General features: G+C 35.6%; 1 protein-coding gene across 1 annotated transcript; it reads right to left on the bottom strand.

The window, feature by feature from the left end:
- Positions 1–3393: 3393 nt before the first annotated feature.
- LOC122068777 (uncharacterized protein At2g29880-like) lies at positions 3394–4114 on the bottom strand. The gene is made up of 2 exons (XM_042632678.1): positions 3782–4114; positions 3394–3693 (listed from the first exon to the last, which is right to left on the bottom strand). Exons 1-2 carry the CDS (start codon positions 4112–4114, stop codon positions 3394–3396), a joined length of 633 nt encoding a protein of 210 aa, XP_042488612.1.
- Positions 4115–15758: the final 11644 nt, after the last annotated feature.

Genomic DNA, 15758 nt, shown 5'->3' with positions numbered 1-15758 from the left:
TAATGTGGGACTAAAGGCCCGTTTGACAACGTTTTTGGAAACAAAAACGGAAAATGAGGTGTTTGATAATACTTGCTTCTGGAAACAGAAACAGAAAAGAAGGTGTTTGATAAATATTGTTTCTGGAAACGTTTCGGACATGAGTTGATGTTTATTTTAATAAAAAAAAATCCACATTATTTTATTGTCATAGAAACTCATAACCTTTCATTCAACCAAGACAAGTGACCGAACAACCTTCGAATTTCCTTATTTTAACTTACATCTAAATATTTTTCTTACTAAAACATATTAACCTACAATACTAATACAATGCAAATATTCTGGGTACGCAATGTCTTACATATTTCCACCAGTTTGTCATTACCCGCTAACGACCACCTTTGTTGATGTCCATATTATTAATTGCATTTAGGATATCTGTATATATCCTTCGTTTTTCCTCAGACACATTTATTTCGTTTTTCAATACTCTTGACTTCTCCTTTTCACCTTTAATTGCTCTTTCCAAGTACCCCTTCACAAAATCAGAGGACGGTACTGATGAAGAAGAGTGACCTCCAACCATCGAATTACTTGTTCCACAATCGAATGAAAGTGCATTTGTTGAAGGAAAGTCTCCATAAATCCATTCAAAAAAATTGCAACCTCGTTCTTGGGCCTGCAATTACATTCAACTGAATTACGAAATGTATTCACAAAATCAAGGTGGAAATATCATACTTTCAAAAAATAAGGATAATAGTTATACCCCACTGGATTTAAGACAACACCAGAATTGACGATTAAAGTTCACCGTTGTCTTCACGATGCGAACCTTACGTTGTCCCTCGCCATAATCACATAAGAAATATTCATCTACCCACATAAAAAATTCATTATGCCTCGACACATTTGCAGTACGATCTACCTCTTTTAGGCCCATGTTTCGTTGTGAACTTATCGCACAAACCATCACAGTATTCACATTTTGCCATTATGGTATCACTTGAAGACATCTGTAGAGCATAAATACTACAATTCATACCAAATTATAATGTGTGAAGCGAAAAAAATATAATTAGTAACACTATAAAGACAGATTGGAAGTGAAAAAGTGCCTAAATTTTTTGTCAAACATATAATACATAATAAATGTGATTGGAAAACATTCAAGATCCATCTAATGGAATCGTAGCCATTCTCCTAGAAATTGTCAATTGGTTGGTTATATTTAGGTGCACTATGGACATTTGTCTCGCTGAACTTCTCTGGGACGTATCAGATGTCGAAGCACGGTACGTATGAGGATCAGGGTTCATAAGGTCATCAACATGTTGTTCGCTTCCAAGCTCATTAAATAACAGATCTTCAATAGCTTGTTCCTTGATGTAGTTGTGGATCCCACAACAAGTGACCACGATCTGTGTATGATCTTCAATATCGTATGCCTTCATACTTCTTAAGATGTGGAATATATTTTTCAAGACACCGAATGCTCTCTCAATAACATTGCGCAGGGACGAGTGTCTATGATTTAACAATTCCTTAGCTGTTCTTGGCCCAGGTCTACCCTCACCATAATCTTGTAAGTGATACCTTTGTCCTTGGAATGGCATCAAATATCCCAGTTGATTAGTGTAGCCTAAGTCAACAACATAATATTTGCCTTCAATTATTATGGAAACATGTATGGTATTAGATACCTATTTCATATCGTATATATACGGAATGACAACTATAAGTTCATAACATATTTGTACCTGGTGGCGGATGAGGGAACCCTAGAGTATCATTGGTTCTTGCTGCCTCAAATACTCTTGCATTGTGTGCACTACTTTCCCAACCCGCATACACAAATGCGAATCGCATGTCGAATGAACATGCACACGTAACATTCTGTGTGATCATACCCTTTCGATTTCGATAACGTGTATCCTCCGACTTAGGTATGATGGCACTTATGTGGGTGCCATTAATAACACCAATACAATCCTATTTTTCATTCCACATAGGTTAGTCCATATAACTGTGTAAAGTGCAATGAAATTTAAGTGGAAACATCGAATAATTTTGTTCACTCTAAATGTGGTGCCGGTTACCTTGAAATATGGATAGAATTTCGGATTGTTGACAATCTCTGGGGGTACCACTTGAAAATTTGGTGGCCTAATTGTCTCAAGTGACAACTGAAGCATACCTTGCAATGCCATGTGAAAGACAACATTAATCATCTGTCCAGACCTATTGAATCTCTATTGTGTTTGTCTATTGCTCAACCCTTAACCAACTATCATGAGAAACATTGCTAGCTGCTCATCAACTCGAATGTAACAACTGGCCTCTAACCAGCCTCTATGTACCATTCTATCTCGTAGGTTGAGGAGTACATGTCGTTCAACCCAAAACTCTCGGTAGCACATGTCTGCATGGCCTACAAGAATCTCTGCTACCATTATAGGTCCCGTGTAACTACTATCATTCAGTGGTTCTAGCATCCTATATGCGCTTAGAAGGTTTTGGAACTGATATAATATAATCATATCATCGTCATCACTAGATGACCTTGTGATGTTGGTATCTGCATCATTTGACATCCCTATAATTATGACCACATTCAGCAGACCACAAGTACTACCTTACCTAAAAGTAATATCCCTACCATGATGTCATAAAAAAAATATAACAAATCCATAAACCTGGCTAGCAAGATTGAGTAATATCCCTACCATGATGTCATAACAAAAGTTTCTGTGTCATTTAAAAGCGTCCACCAATCCTAATAACATTACTGTCTATATGCTAATATATGTAGCATCATTTAACAAGTAATTAAGGACACCATACACCAATCTTATTAGGACTTCAATCCATAACCATATGCATCACCTGTCAATATTATAATATATCTATAATCTTGTATTAAATAGGTAAGAGAAGGCAAACACCAATCCAAGAACATCCAGAACCTTATAATATCAAACAAATTAACAACAAGCACCAAAAGCCAAGTGTCAACACCAGAAACCATTAGCAAAAAGAGTATGTAGAAAAGTATGTAAGTAGTAAACTGTCATAAAATAATCCCCCATAAAACTAGCCCATATGTGTGTAAAATCATTCACCAAAACCAACTGCTTCACTTCAGGGCAACTCTTTTAGATGCCTTATCATCCATGAAGTTCTATCCGGGCGGACCTCCATGAAAGACAGGCGCCAACTAGGATCACTATGTATCTTCTTCTGAGCCAAGACATACAAGTTTGATAGAATATCGTCCAAAGTATCCAACAACTTCTGGCAGTTAATCATACTATGTGGCCCATCATACATAGGATCAGGAGGTCAGACTATGGCTAAAGTTGCAAAGGAGTTTCCCTTATCCATCCTCCACCTCACAAAATCTCTAAAGTCCTAAGTAGAGTTCATGATTGCCCTTGTTTGGCTCTTCCTCCTATGATCCGTAGGAGTCCTGTCAAGTTGCCGCTTGGGAGGAGTAGATATTTTGGGTGTACCACTACTACCATCACTGTCATCAGGATCAATCTCCTGAAAATCATCATTATCATTAGCAAGGTTAGTAGACGAAGGAATAACAACATTAGACTGGGAAAACCCTCCATCTCCACAGGCAATTGAGTCGGAGAAGATCTCTAACAACTCTGACCACCAAGTAAGACCATTTCTTCTATACTTTGCCCAATCTTTGTTTCCCTATAAACAAAAAATTGATAATGTAATCATAACAGTTTGTTTAAGTAGTAAATTATGATCCTAATATAAACCAAATAAATGGTCATACCTGAATAGCTGATTCCCATACAGAATCCTCAGCTGTTGCAGTCTGAGCATTTGCATCCCACCCGAATCCAGTTGTTTCCAACAACCTCCTGAAGCTGTTATACTCATTTCGTAACTTGTTCATCTTATTACAGAGTTGCTCCTTCCCAAATGGTCGCTTGAATTCAGCCTCCAATCCTTTACAAATATTCTCCCATCCAATCTTTGTGAACGTTGAGTTGGTCTTCAATCCTTTCCTTGCATTCTCAACCATATGGTTGATGAATGCTCTTAGTTCAGCTTCATTCCATATTATAGTAGTGCTTTTGGGATTAGGGGTTCTTGGGGATCTCATAACTTTGGACTTGTATAATTGATTAAGCAAACATTTTTCTATAGAATAAACTATTTAAAATCACAAGAAAATGGTACTTATGCATTAAGAAATATGAAAAAGTAAAAGAATACAAGCAACAAGCATAAGCATAGAGATGAGTAGAACTTGAACTTGAAGGAAAAAAATTTAACTCTCCATCATAGTTATTTTGTTGAGTAAGAATAGTGTGAGGATAAATATAAATAGGTAAAAGGCACAATACAAACATAGGTTATGTAAAATCAAATGCGAACATGACCAAAAATTAATAATTGCATCTTACTTGTAATTCGGTCAAGGCATTTCCTTCATAACACATACCAGAGTCTAGGCTATAGCATGATACATACCCATTGGCCAAATGAAATCTACTCATCACCCGAAGCAAAATTTTATTCCATCAATTATGAAAATCACTCAATCATATGTTTGTAGAAAAACAAAATCATCAAGTAATTTGGTAAATATGCAAAGATGACAGAGATTGTCCATTGTGGGCTAAAGCTGAAACTGAAGGTCTTCCTTCAGCTTGGCTTTTGTGACATCTCCACTCATTTGGGATCCCCTGCTGATCCACCATATTAAAAAAATGGAGAAATGCTTTTCTGAATCATGCAATGACTAGTAAAGGAGACAAAAATTTTTTTTTGAATCGGACAGTATGATCATCAAAATGGGTCAAGAATGCCTCTAGAATGGATGAGATGAACTTGAAATTTTTGCTAAATCCGATGATTGGATTGGTAGATGATGAATGCCTCCATAATCGTCAGAATTTAGTAACTTCTATGGGCTACCAATCCAAAGGCGAGATGAAGAACAAACCTTTGTACATGATGTGTGTAGTCAAGGGAGATGAATCCCAGAATATCTCAAAGATCCAATGGTTGGATAAAAGAAAAAAAAAAAAAAAAAAAAAACAGTTTTTAGGTGCCAAAGAACACCTCAAACAAGAAGGTGCACCGATGAGGTAGTATGACAGGAAATCCACCACAACAATGTATCAAACAGAAGATAAACATATCACCAGAACCCAAAAGAAACTCAGGGGAAAAAGAATTGCAACCGCCGATTTCTAATGCAGAATACAAAACCCAAAAGTAATTAAACAAAATTAATCCAGACTCATAAACTTCATGCGCATGGAAATCCACAGTAGCAGAGAAGTACTTGTGCAGAGAAAGAAAAATCAATAATGGTTAAAATCATTTACCTGCAGGTGTTCCCCTTACTAATCTTCGAGATACGGCTTCGAATCACTCCGATCTATAGTAGTCGAAAGACAATAGCAAAAATGGCTCAAAATAAACCCTACTTACAGATTTCCATAGCTTTCAAAATTAGGGCTTGACAAATCCAGAATCAAAACCTCCAACCATTGAAATAAAAAAACTTGCAACAAGAATCACGAGTTTCTGTCGAACTTGGAAGAAGATTTTGTCTGCCGAATAGAGAAGAGATCGCCGGCTTAAGTTCTTGCCGAATAGAGAAGAGGTCGTTGGCTTAGGATTCTTGAACTTTTCCTTAGTGTGACCACGATTTGTGATGGAAGCTTGATCGACACCGCCTCTCTTGTATTTCTCCCTTTTCTTCCTTTACAACTCACTTGTACATCTATTTGCAACTCCCTGCGACGAATCTTGGCAGATGAGAAGACATGACGGAGGTTCACGGGTGCTCCAGTCGTCCTCACGAGGGTGAAAATGAGTGGAATCAATGCTCTCGGAGGTGCAACTTTGCAGATTGGTACGATGGAGGAGGTTGTGTTCACAACAGAGGGAATGGGGCACTGTCGACTTTTGAAGGAAAATGTCAGGTTTTAGGGTTAAATTGGCCCTCACTTTTGTTTCAAGAAACGGCAAAACAAGTTCGACTTGTTTCGTCGTCTCTGTTTCTTGAACCATAAATAACTATAAATTCTTATTTATGTTTCAAAGAAACGACAGAAACGGAACAGGTTTATCAAAGGCTTTTTGTTCTGTTTCTGTCGTTTCTTGACATAGAAACGGTAGAAACGTGTTTCTGAAAACGTGATCAAACGGGCCCTAAAGACATGCTCACATCAACGGCCTCTCTCATGTATATCCATAACTGTCTCATGGATGGGGGCTCAACGAACCTGGACCGTGTCTTGGGCGTGACATTCTCCACCCCCCCTTGTCCCACCTGTGGAGACGAATGTGGGTATATTTATGGTGTGATGAGAAACAGTCTAAAAACCAAATGCAAAGGAAATTACCAAAAAATAAAAGGGACAATTTTCGTCAACCACAGTGAAGATCAGAGAATCTCCCTGAACACCACTTTTGATAGTTGGATAAAATTCCTGAAACAGTGCCAAGGCATTTCAGATATTCGACTTTATATAATAGAGAGAGTAATATGCCATCCCAATGTGACAGTGAATACAAAACTTTTGTCAAAACAATGTAGTACTTAGTCATCATTTGCTTCTTGAGAGGAGCTTTCAAAATCTGTGAAATTTTTGCTTCACAATGAAATGGATTCAAATGAGAAAAATCATTCATTCATATTTGAAACGGGCATGCAGCAGCTTTACAGACAAAGGAGAAAGAAATTGAGGAATTAATCTAACACTTTAACAATATTGAGGAAGTGTCAGATTTGAAGCAAAAAAGAAGAAGAACTTCACTGGGAAGCCACTCAAGTCTCTGTTTGGTATAGGTTGAAGAGTCACTGCATTACGTTTGCCCCCTATTTTCTTCGCCCATTAGATTAAAAAACCTAATGCCTCTTAGAAGATCATAGTGTGAACTCTTTGTTGCTTTTTTTTTTTTTTTTTTTTCTTCTTTTATTCCAATTTAGAATTCCCAATATGGCTTGGGTTGTTATCTCAGTTTTGATTGGCACCTTTTTATTCGCCCCCCCCCCCCTTCCTTTGGTGTTTGATATATTTATTTATTCACAAACCCAAAAAAAAAAAAAAAAAAGGAGAGAAGAAGAAGAAGAATGCTTAATCCAAACCAAGCTGCTCCTACGTACCCAATATATAAATGTAGATATTACCAATAAGTTTAAAAGGTAAATAAGGTGAGTGCTTATTAAGAGTGTTAAATGGTGTATTTTGATTAAATGGAATGGTTCAATTCAGTTCATGGCATCAGAGGTAGAAATCAAAATTGAACCATTTATTTAATTAATGATTGTATGATTCCTAAATGGTTTCATAGGAAATGCCGCACCCAATAACTTATTCTCATAAAAAAAAGGCGTAAGAAATTATTTAATATAAACTTATTTTGATAGAAAAAAGGCATAAAAAATTATTTAATATAAATATAAACCATATTTTTGAATTTTGAATGATTACTTTTAGAAAAGGCATAAATAATTTCATCAATGTGACAATGAGGCCATAGGAATGTCGAAAATTTGGGAGGATGTTATTTATATAAATCAAAATTTAATTGATTTAAATGGTTTCAAACCATTAACTAAACTGACTCATTTTTTAATCAAAACCAAACAACTCAGTTCGATTTTAATAAATGATTTTGATTTGATTTTGATACTCTTAGTGCTTATGGATAAAGCAGGCTAGCTAGATACACTTTTTTTTTTTTTGAATACCATACACAACCATTACCTAATGAGGGTCATACCATGACCTATTCATTTAGGATTGGAACGAGAGGCTGTAGACTGGCTTATCTCCCTCCTTTGCCACCCATGATCATATTTTTGATATCAGAGAACCCATATACCTTAATTTATATCTTCTCCACAGTGTATGAATTCAAGTAATCCTCTCAGTAAGTTTCTGCGGAATAAACGGAGTCAAAAGGAAAACAATGGATAGCATCAAACAAGTCAAGGAGGATATTTTCTTAAGGTCTTGTTGCTTATAATGATATCTTTGAGTATGCAAACTAATAAAACAAGATTTCTTTATTGTATTTCAGTCACACCACAATTGTGGAGAGAAATAGAATTTATACATGAGTGGTACACTAGTTGGCTATACAGAACAAGAAACTTAGGATTACAAGGAGATTACATAAAATACGGAATCCTACATGTGATATCAATCTTGTTCATGCAATTTAGAGACCACGAAACTGGATATTGAGTTCCAACAAGTGTGGTGACTTAATTTTCGTTCAATACACCCCCTCAAGTTGAACGGTCATGGTAATAAAGCTTTAACATGTCACTTGGAAATAGGAAATGAGCAGTTGGCAGGGCCTTGGTTAGTATATCTGCAATTTGATCAGTAGTGGATATGAATTGCAACCATAATAGGCGCTTAGCTATTTGGTTGAACAAAATGATAATCTATTTTCACATACTTTGTACGTGCATGAAAGACAAAATTAGTAGATAAACATGTAGCACCAATATTATCACACTATAGAATAAGAGGGTTTTCGTAGAGAGAAGCTAAGTTCCTAAAAAAGTGATTCTAACCAGATGAGCTCCATAAATGCATCAACTAATGCCTTATATTTGGAATGAGTAGATGACCATGCCACTTGCTTGTGAGAAATCCATGACTATTACTGGTTTAGTCAGCATCATAAAAAGCCTGAAGATTTACGTGGTCATCTAATTGGAAATAGTAAATAAAAAATCCCAATGCAATACAAAGATTTACGTGGCTCAAAAAAATTGCCTTTATTCATGATGAGATGAGATCTCATTTACTATTAATCGAAAATAGAGTTATAGTCGCCCATCCTCACACATCTTAAATTACAAAGAATGAACCATTGTTATAAATAATGAAACCTAAAACCCTACAAAAGCACACATTGTCAAAATATCCATGTAGTCCTAAAAAAATTAAGTATTTTTATGGCCCTTTGAAATAGCCCACAAATACAAGTGATGAAATACAAGACATCATACCACCAATAAGTTCGATTTGAAGAAATTGATTCACCCTTATCCGATTCCAATTTTTAATTCCATGCTCACTCACTAGCTAGTAACATAACCAAGACAATTGCCGTACATCCATTAGGAACAATGAGCATCTCCTCTACGTCTGTACCAACCATTCCTATATGTGATTTCACTTTGTGTTTCATTCTTTCTTTTATTCCCAACCAGGGATGATGCATGACACCGAGATGGTCCAGAGTCTTATCTCTTATGGTAAGTAGCATCTTTTTGCTTTTATTTTGTTTTGTGTTTAATCTTCTACTCACCCATAATATGCATAATATCAATTATAAACTATGTTATAAATCCCAATAGTTAGCCATCACCGACTAAAAAATAATAAACACTAGAAACTAATTATAGAGATTAGACTTAGAGGGAGTAGATGAGTAGATAAGAAGAACATGTAGAGATGGTGGGATCAACTTCAGCAGTTCAGCATCACTTACTTTGCCTTCTTTAATTTCCTCAAAACCCCCAAAATATCAATCCTATTGGCTTATTTGGTTATATAAAATAATAAAGAGCCAGCTTTCCCCATTAGGACCATTTCATTATTAACATTAATGATTCTTATGAGATACATGGCCATTGCAACTCATTGATCCCCTAAACCATTTATTATTAATAGCTTTTGAGCACCAACTTGGATTGGATCATCACTCCAAAAATTGATTTCCTCATCTGAAACAAGAAGATGGTCCCAATCCTCATCTTAAACTAGAAGACGGTCCCACCATTGGGACAATTCTTGATTTTCAATCAGTAAATTGGCTAAAGAATAATGTTTAATCAACTTATTCGTTATATAATTAATAGGATCGAGTTTCTCTTTACCATGAACCTATTAGGCCACGAAATTCGAGTAATAGATTATATTGAGATGGGATCACATCATGGAGGATGATCATCAAGAGATTCTCTATATTAATATGCTCTTCTTGCACCCCCCCCCCCCCATCCTTCCACAAATCCCAAAAGAGGATAAGTTATTTAGAATAAAGAGAACAAAAAATAAAAGATGAAGCAACGGGGATTCTACAATTTTCTTTCAGAAGGATTAGGTTGATTTAATTTGTACTTTACTTCTAGTTTAAACTTTGGGAAGAGACAAAAGGATTAATTCACAAAGATCCACATATAGATCACTTAATAGCCAGTTAATTATGTCTTAATACTTAAAACTTTTTTTAGTGACTCTTTCATAAAATAAGAAAAAAAAATTCCACAACATCAAAGTGCAATTTTTCTATCACATGAGTTTTTATTATTATTATCTCTTTCCTATTATATTATATAAATTATAAATGATTCCTTTTTTAGGACAATCATTAGTGTGGCCTGGTGAAGAACCCTTCTTCCTATAAAAAAATGAAAAGGGGTGGGGTTGAAGGAAGTTGTTTAGATGGATTCTATGGAGTCTGGTTCCTTCCTTAATTACTCCTTAAAAGTGGACTGGAGGGGGAACAATGGAACAAAATTGGAACAAATGGACACGTGCATTATCTATATATAACGTCATTGCTTCCGCCACTCAAACACTACAGGGCCTACGTATTTGGTAATAATGTCTCCAGTTACCTGTCTCTGTTCGTTTAGTATACTGGAAATATATACTTCAGTAGGTTGTAAGAACAGTCTAATACGGCAAATATATCTCTCACCTTTTGTGAATTCCTTTTGACAAATAGGGTTCTATACCGTATTCATGGAGCACTAGAAATCTATAAATTAACTTGTTCGAAATGTATAGTAACTCTTGAGAGAGAGAGAGCGAGAGAGAGAGAGAGAGAGAGAGAGAGAGAGAGAGAGAAGAGACAGGGTGGAATCCATCGTCCACGAGACAGTGACAGGGTCTTGTGCTATCAATGGCCGGGGGGGAAGGTTTTTGATTTCGTCAAAAAGCAAGGCCAGGTTTTCAGGGTCCAAAATCGTCTAAGGTTTCCATGGGACGGTGTTGATGGCTATATATATATATATATATATATGCACAATGATTCAGTAATTCTCTCTCTCTCTCTCTCTTCGCTCTCTAGATTTCTAGATCTCTCTTAGATGCTATTATTTTAATCTTAATTATTATTATTCTTCTTTCTTCTATCTGTATCTATCATCTATTGAAGCGTCTTTGACCAAAACTATATTCAATCGTACTTTTTCAACACTCGCAAGAGACATTTTGACCTTTCAACCCTGTGGACTCTGGAAGAGTGGAAATCTAGAGAGAGAGAGAGTAGATAGATAAATACTAGGAAGTAGGATCCCTTCTCTCTCTCTCTCTCTCTCTCTTCTATAATGTGTATACAATACTGTATATGTGTGTACACGTATTTCCATTTTTCATCCATTTCCGCAAGCGTGAGCCTCGATTGGTGACTCGTGCGCTCCTTTCAGCCCACTAACGGATGGTGGCATGGTGCGACAGCCGCCAAGCCAAGCTAAAAACGCCGCATGCGTATTTATTAAAATATTGAAAACTCTCTCTCTCTCTCTCTCTCTCTCTCTCTCTCTCTCTCTCTCTCTCTCTCTCTCTCTCTCTCTCTCTCTCTCTCTCTGTGATTGTTCTTATTGTGTTCTTGTTGCGCAGCAGTTCCGTCTTATATAGAATTAAATAAACAGCGTTCATATACAGAGAAAAGAAAAAGGAAAAAAGGTAATAATGTTTCTATTTGTTGTTTAATTTAAGGGGAAGTGCAGGGATAGGACTAGGCAAGCTTCATGATAAGCTTACTTGTTTAATGGTTTCTATTCAGATGGTCTCTCATGGACGGAGATTTTGGCTTCTTACATAGGGGCTGTGTAGGCCCCCTTCCGTTCCCAAAAGAGGGAGATATCCAGATCGAACTACCTTTCTTTCTTTCTGCTTTTCCAGCTTTCCGACCGATATATCTTTTCATCTCTCTTAGCTACCAAGCAGAGTTCACACTATGGTGTGGTGCTAGCCACCCACTTGGTGGTCGGTTAGGGTGTTAATTAGATTGGTTTTGGGTGTTTTTCAATAAATGGTTTTTGTTAAGTAGTTTTTATTGGTCATTAATTTTAGACCTAATTGGAAATAAAACTATTTTTGTTAAGTTTGGAATCACAATAATTAGGCTTAAATTTTGATTTAAGAAAGAAAAATAAATTTAATTTATATATTTAATTGAAAGAAAAATATTAATATTTTCTTAAAAATTAAAATATAGTTATAAAAAAAATCGTTACCTTACTTTCCTACACATCCTCATTGCCTTTGTTTTCTTGGGTGGAGTTTACATCCTCTGCAACAAACGATGGGTGCAGTAAACATCGAATGGCTGAGAGCGTCTGAGTATGTACCTCAAAACTCCTAATCACCTGATGTTCACTACACCAATGCAACGACTACATGTGATTTTCACACTCCTGGATGACTATTCAAATCCCCTATTGGTTTTACTCTTAAAAGAAAAAATCCTCCATTAGTCTATACGCTAGCTTCCACATCTCATAATGCAAATTAAATATTTCTCTTTACTTCCCTTTTCCCATTTTTTCAACCCAACGGAGCTTACTGGGTGGGTCTTTACTCTTTAAGTATTAACTGTGTTAATCAAGGAGATACTCCTTTGGGTAACATGGCAATTCCCCATGTGGCATTGGCTTTTACCTAGATGTCAAAGGGGCCTTTTTTTCTGATGGTGAGATACGGATAGGTTGATAGGTGCCCTCCCTTAGGGGTAACGTGGCATTGGCTTTTTAGCCAGACGTCAAGCGGTTGAGTTCCTGATGGTGAGATAAGGTAGGTACCCTTGGCGGTAACATGGCAATTACCCACATGGCATTCACTTTTAAGCCAAATGGCAAGTGGCTGAGTTCCTGACGGTGATGGAAAGCGTAGTTTGGTGATGACTGGGAGATATTGATGATGTGTATATATATATCGTAAACACGTCTTGGGTTGGTGCAGTATATGGTGAGACTCCATTATAATCAAAACTAATTAAAAGATTTTGAGGAGATTATATTAAGAAAGAGACATAGAGCTAGATCACATCAGAATCATCATCATCATCATCATCTCTACATTCTCCTCTCTAACCATATAGCTAGCTATAGGGTTAATTTAACCATTTCAACGCCTATATCTTGAAACCAGATAGCTCTATTAGGGTTAACAAAATTTTCTTAGAAGGTTGGTAAGGAAGGATGTGATGTGTCAAAACACTCAAAAGTGGTGAAAGTGGGAGCTTAAGGAGGAGGGAGAAAGAGAATCTCAACAGTGAAACATGAAGATCTCTGTTTACCCAACCGCCCTAAGTTACGTTTGCTGGTTGAGAACTTATATATCCATCTATCGCCATTAATGGTTGCTGTCAAGTATCTGTAAAACACTTTTGTTTTGCAGATAATATCTGTAACAATGACTCACACAAAGGATTGTGTTGAGTTGATAATGGAATAGTTGCAACAATGGACATGAAAAAGAGAAAAGATTGAGACTGGTGAGACTTTCATTGGCAGACATGTTAAGATGGCGGTGAGAAAGACAGGTATTAAGACATGTGGAAGAAGGATTGAAGGAACTAGTCTAGATACAATGGCACCTTCACAGAGAATGGATCATGGTAAGTGATGAGGTAGGGATCCATAACTTAATTTTCTAATTTTAGGTTAGCAGAGATAACTTAGTGTTATTTCCTAATTAATCAAGATTATTAGCAAAAATGGCATCAGGCATAGACAAGACTATCATATTTTAGCATTATTGTGCCTATAATTCCCGGCATTTTTGTTAATGGATTCTTATTTGTATACAAAAAAAGGGTGTACTCGATCACAAGGCTTCTGCATGTGTGAGGTCGGGGGTGAGAATTACGCAGCTTTAATTATCTGGAGAATGTCGAGAGATTGTTTTGACCACTTGACCACCAAGACACAACATTCGTATCTTATCATATATACAAACACTATATATGTATATATATTTATCAAACTGAGTCGACTCTTATGAAACATACATCTTGCCTCTCATGCATGCATTGGAAAAACTTAAGAATAAAAACAAAAAAAATGCAAAGATTTACATGGTTTCATAAGATTGCCCACATCCACGATAAGATGAGAACTAATTCATTAACAATGAAGATTGGGGTATAATCACTCGTCTACATACCTTCTAAGATGTAAAGGAAATACCTTGCTATAAATTTGTAGTGAAAAATATACAAGTATATTTCATCGAAATACCTATATAACTCTTGTTCTGAGCTTTTAACAATCAACTTACAAACCAATGAGGGAATACAAGACGTCTTACCCAAAAATGTATCTCACTTAGACTAAACGAGTCACATGCTTTTTTTTTTTCTTCACATATAAAAGGAGTCACATGTGACATTTTTGATAATTAGGATAGATCTTAATCAGTTATAGCTTCATGGGGGTTAATTCCATAATCATTTATATTCCAAAATTAGAATTTAATAAAATGGCATATTCGATTCCAAAGACTACTACATATGTAAGATTTAGAAGACAAAAACTACACAATCTTATCTCGAGAATATCAAAAAATTATTTCAACCAAAATTATAAAACTTAGATCTATTCTTGTTTATTAATAATGGGATGATTCTTCCTTAGAAGGTTATATAGGCACTAAAAGTTTCGAACACAAAAACTACACAATCTTATCTGAATATCAAAAAATTATTTCAACCAAAATTATAAAACTTGAATCTATTCTTGTTTATTAATAATGGGATGATTCTTCCTTGGAAGGTTGGCACTAAAAGTTTCGAACATGCATTCAAATATAAGTGTTTATTTGTATTTATTTATTATATTTTTTTTTTCACCTACAGCAGTGGAACCCTTTTCCTGTGCTTGTCGTATTCAAGTTTACAAAGTCAACTTTTTTGGATGTGATTTAGTGTCAAATCGATTAGACTGATACAATGACTTTTCTATAAACAAAAAAAATACAATGACTTAATATGCCACATGGCATATATTTTCTGGTTTAAGTGTTCATTCGTTCCTGTGGTTCACTCAAAAAAAAAAAAAAATTCCTCTAATCCTCTTTCTTGTCAAACAAGGTTCACATCAAATCGCTAATAACTCCATACAATTCCCACATGTTCTAGAGGAGGGAAAAAAAATAAATATCCTTGTGAAAGACGATGGTATATCACTGAGAAACTTTTTCGGCCAAATGTTAATACAAAATAGGAACTGAGTTCAACAAGTTGATTAGGTAAATTAGCATCTTACATGTCTAAGCTAATCAAAAGGAAAAAGAAAGTACATTTTAATAAATGTTTTATAAGAAGAGATTACATTTTGATAAATGTCAATGTGTCATAAAAGAAAGTGCACATAGTTATGAAGGAGAGAGAATGTCTATGAATGTTAATTTTTCTCTCTATAAAATTATTTAAAATTGAATTTTTTTTTTATTTAAACGATATGTAATACAAAAAGCTGAAAAACATAAGGGAAAAGAAGTCTGTTAAGTTGCGTGGTGCCTACATTTAGACATAAGAAGGATGAAATGACTATCTTAACCTTTAAAATGAAAAATCACATTCCTATCGAATGCCCTCATACACATCCTCATTGGTTCCTACGTTGGTACAAGAAATATGCAACCTTACAACGATCCCCCTCCCAAAACATATTTAGGGAAGACTCCACCCCATTATATGCTTGATTTCACTCATTTAATTATGTTCAATGTCTGTGTGTTATGTTC

This window comes from Macadamia integrifolia, unplaced genomic scaffold (genome assembly GCF_013358625.1).
Source record: "Macadamia integrifolia cultivar HAES 741 unplaced genomic scaffold, SCU_Mint_v3 scaffold457, whole genome shotgun sequence".
Lineage (NCBI taxonomy): Eukaryota > Viridiplantae > Streptophyta > Magnoliopsida > Proteales > Proteaceae > Macadamia > Macadamia integrifolia.
The sequence above is the reverse complement of the archived record's forward strand: the minus strand, read 5'-3'. Positions and strand labels throughout refer to the sequence as shown.

Excerpts from the sequence above, each read along its gene's own strand:
- LOC122068777 (XM_042632678.1), bottom strand. The coding sequence starts at position 4,114 with ATGAGATCCCCAAGAACCCCTAATCCCAAAAGCACTACTATAATATGG. Across the intron at positions 3,694-3,781 it reads TATGGGAATCAGCTATTCAG|GGAAACAAAGATTGGGCAAA; the intron begins GTATGACCATTT and ends TTTTGTTTATAG.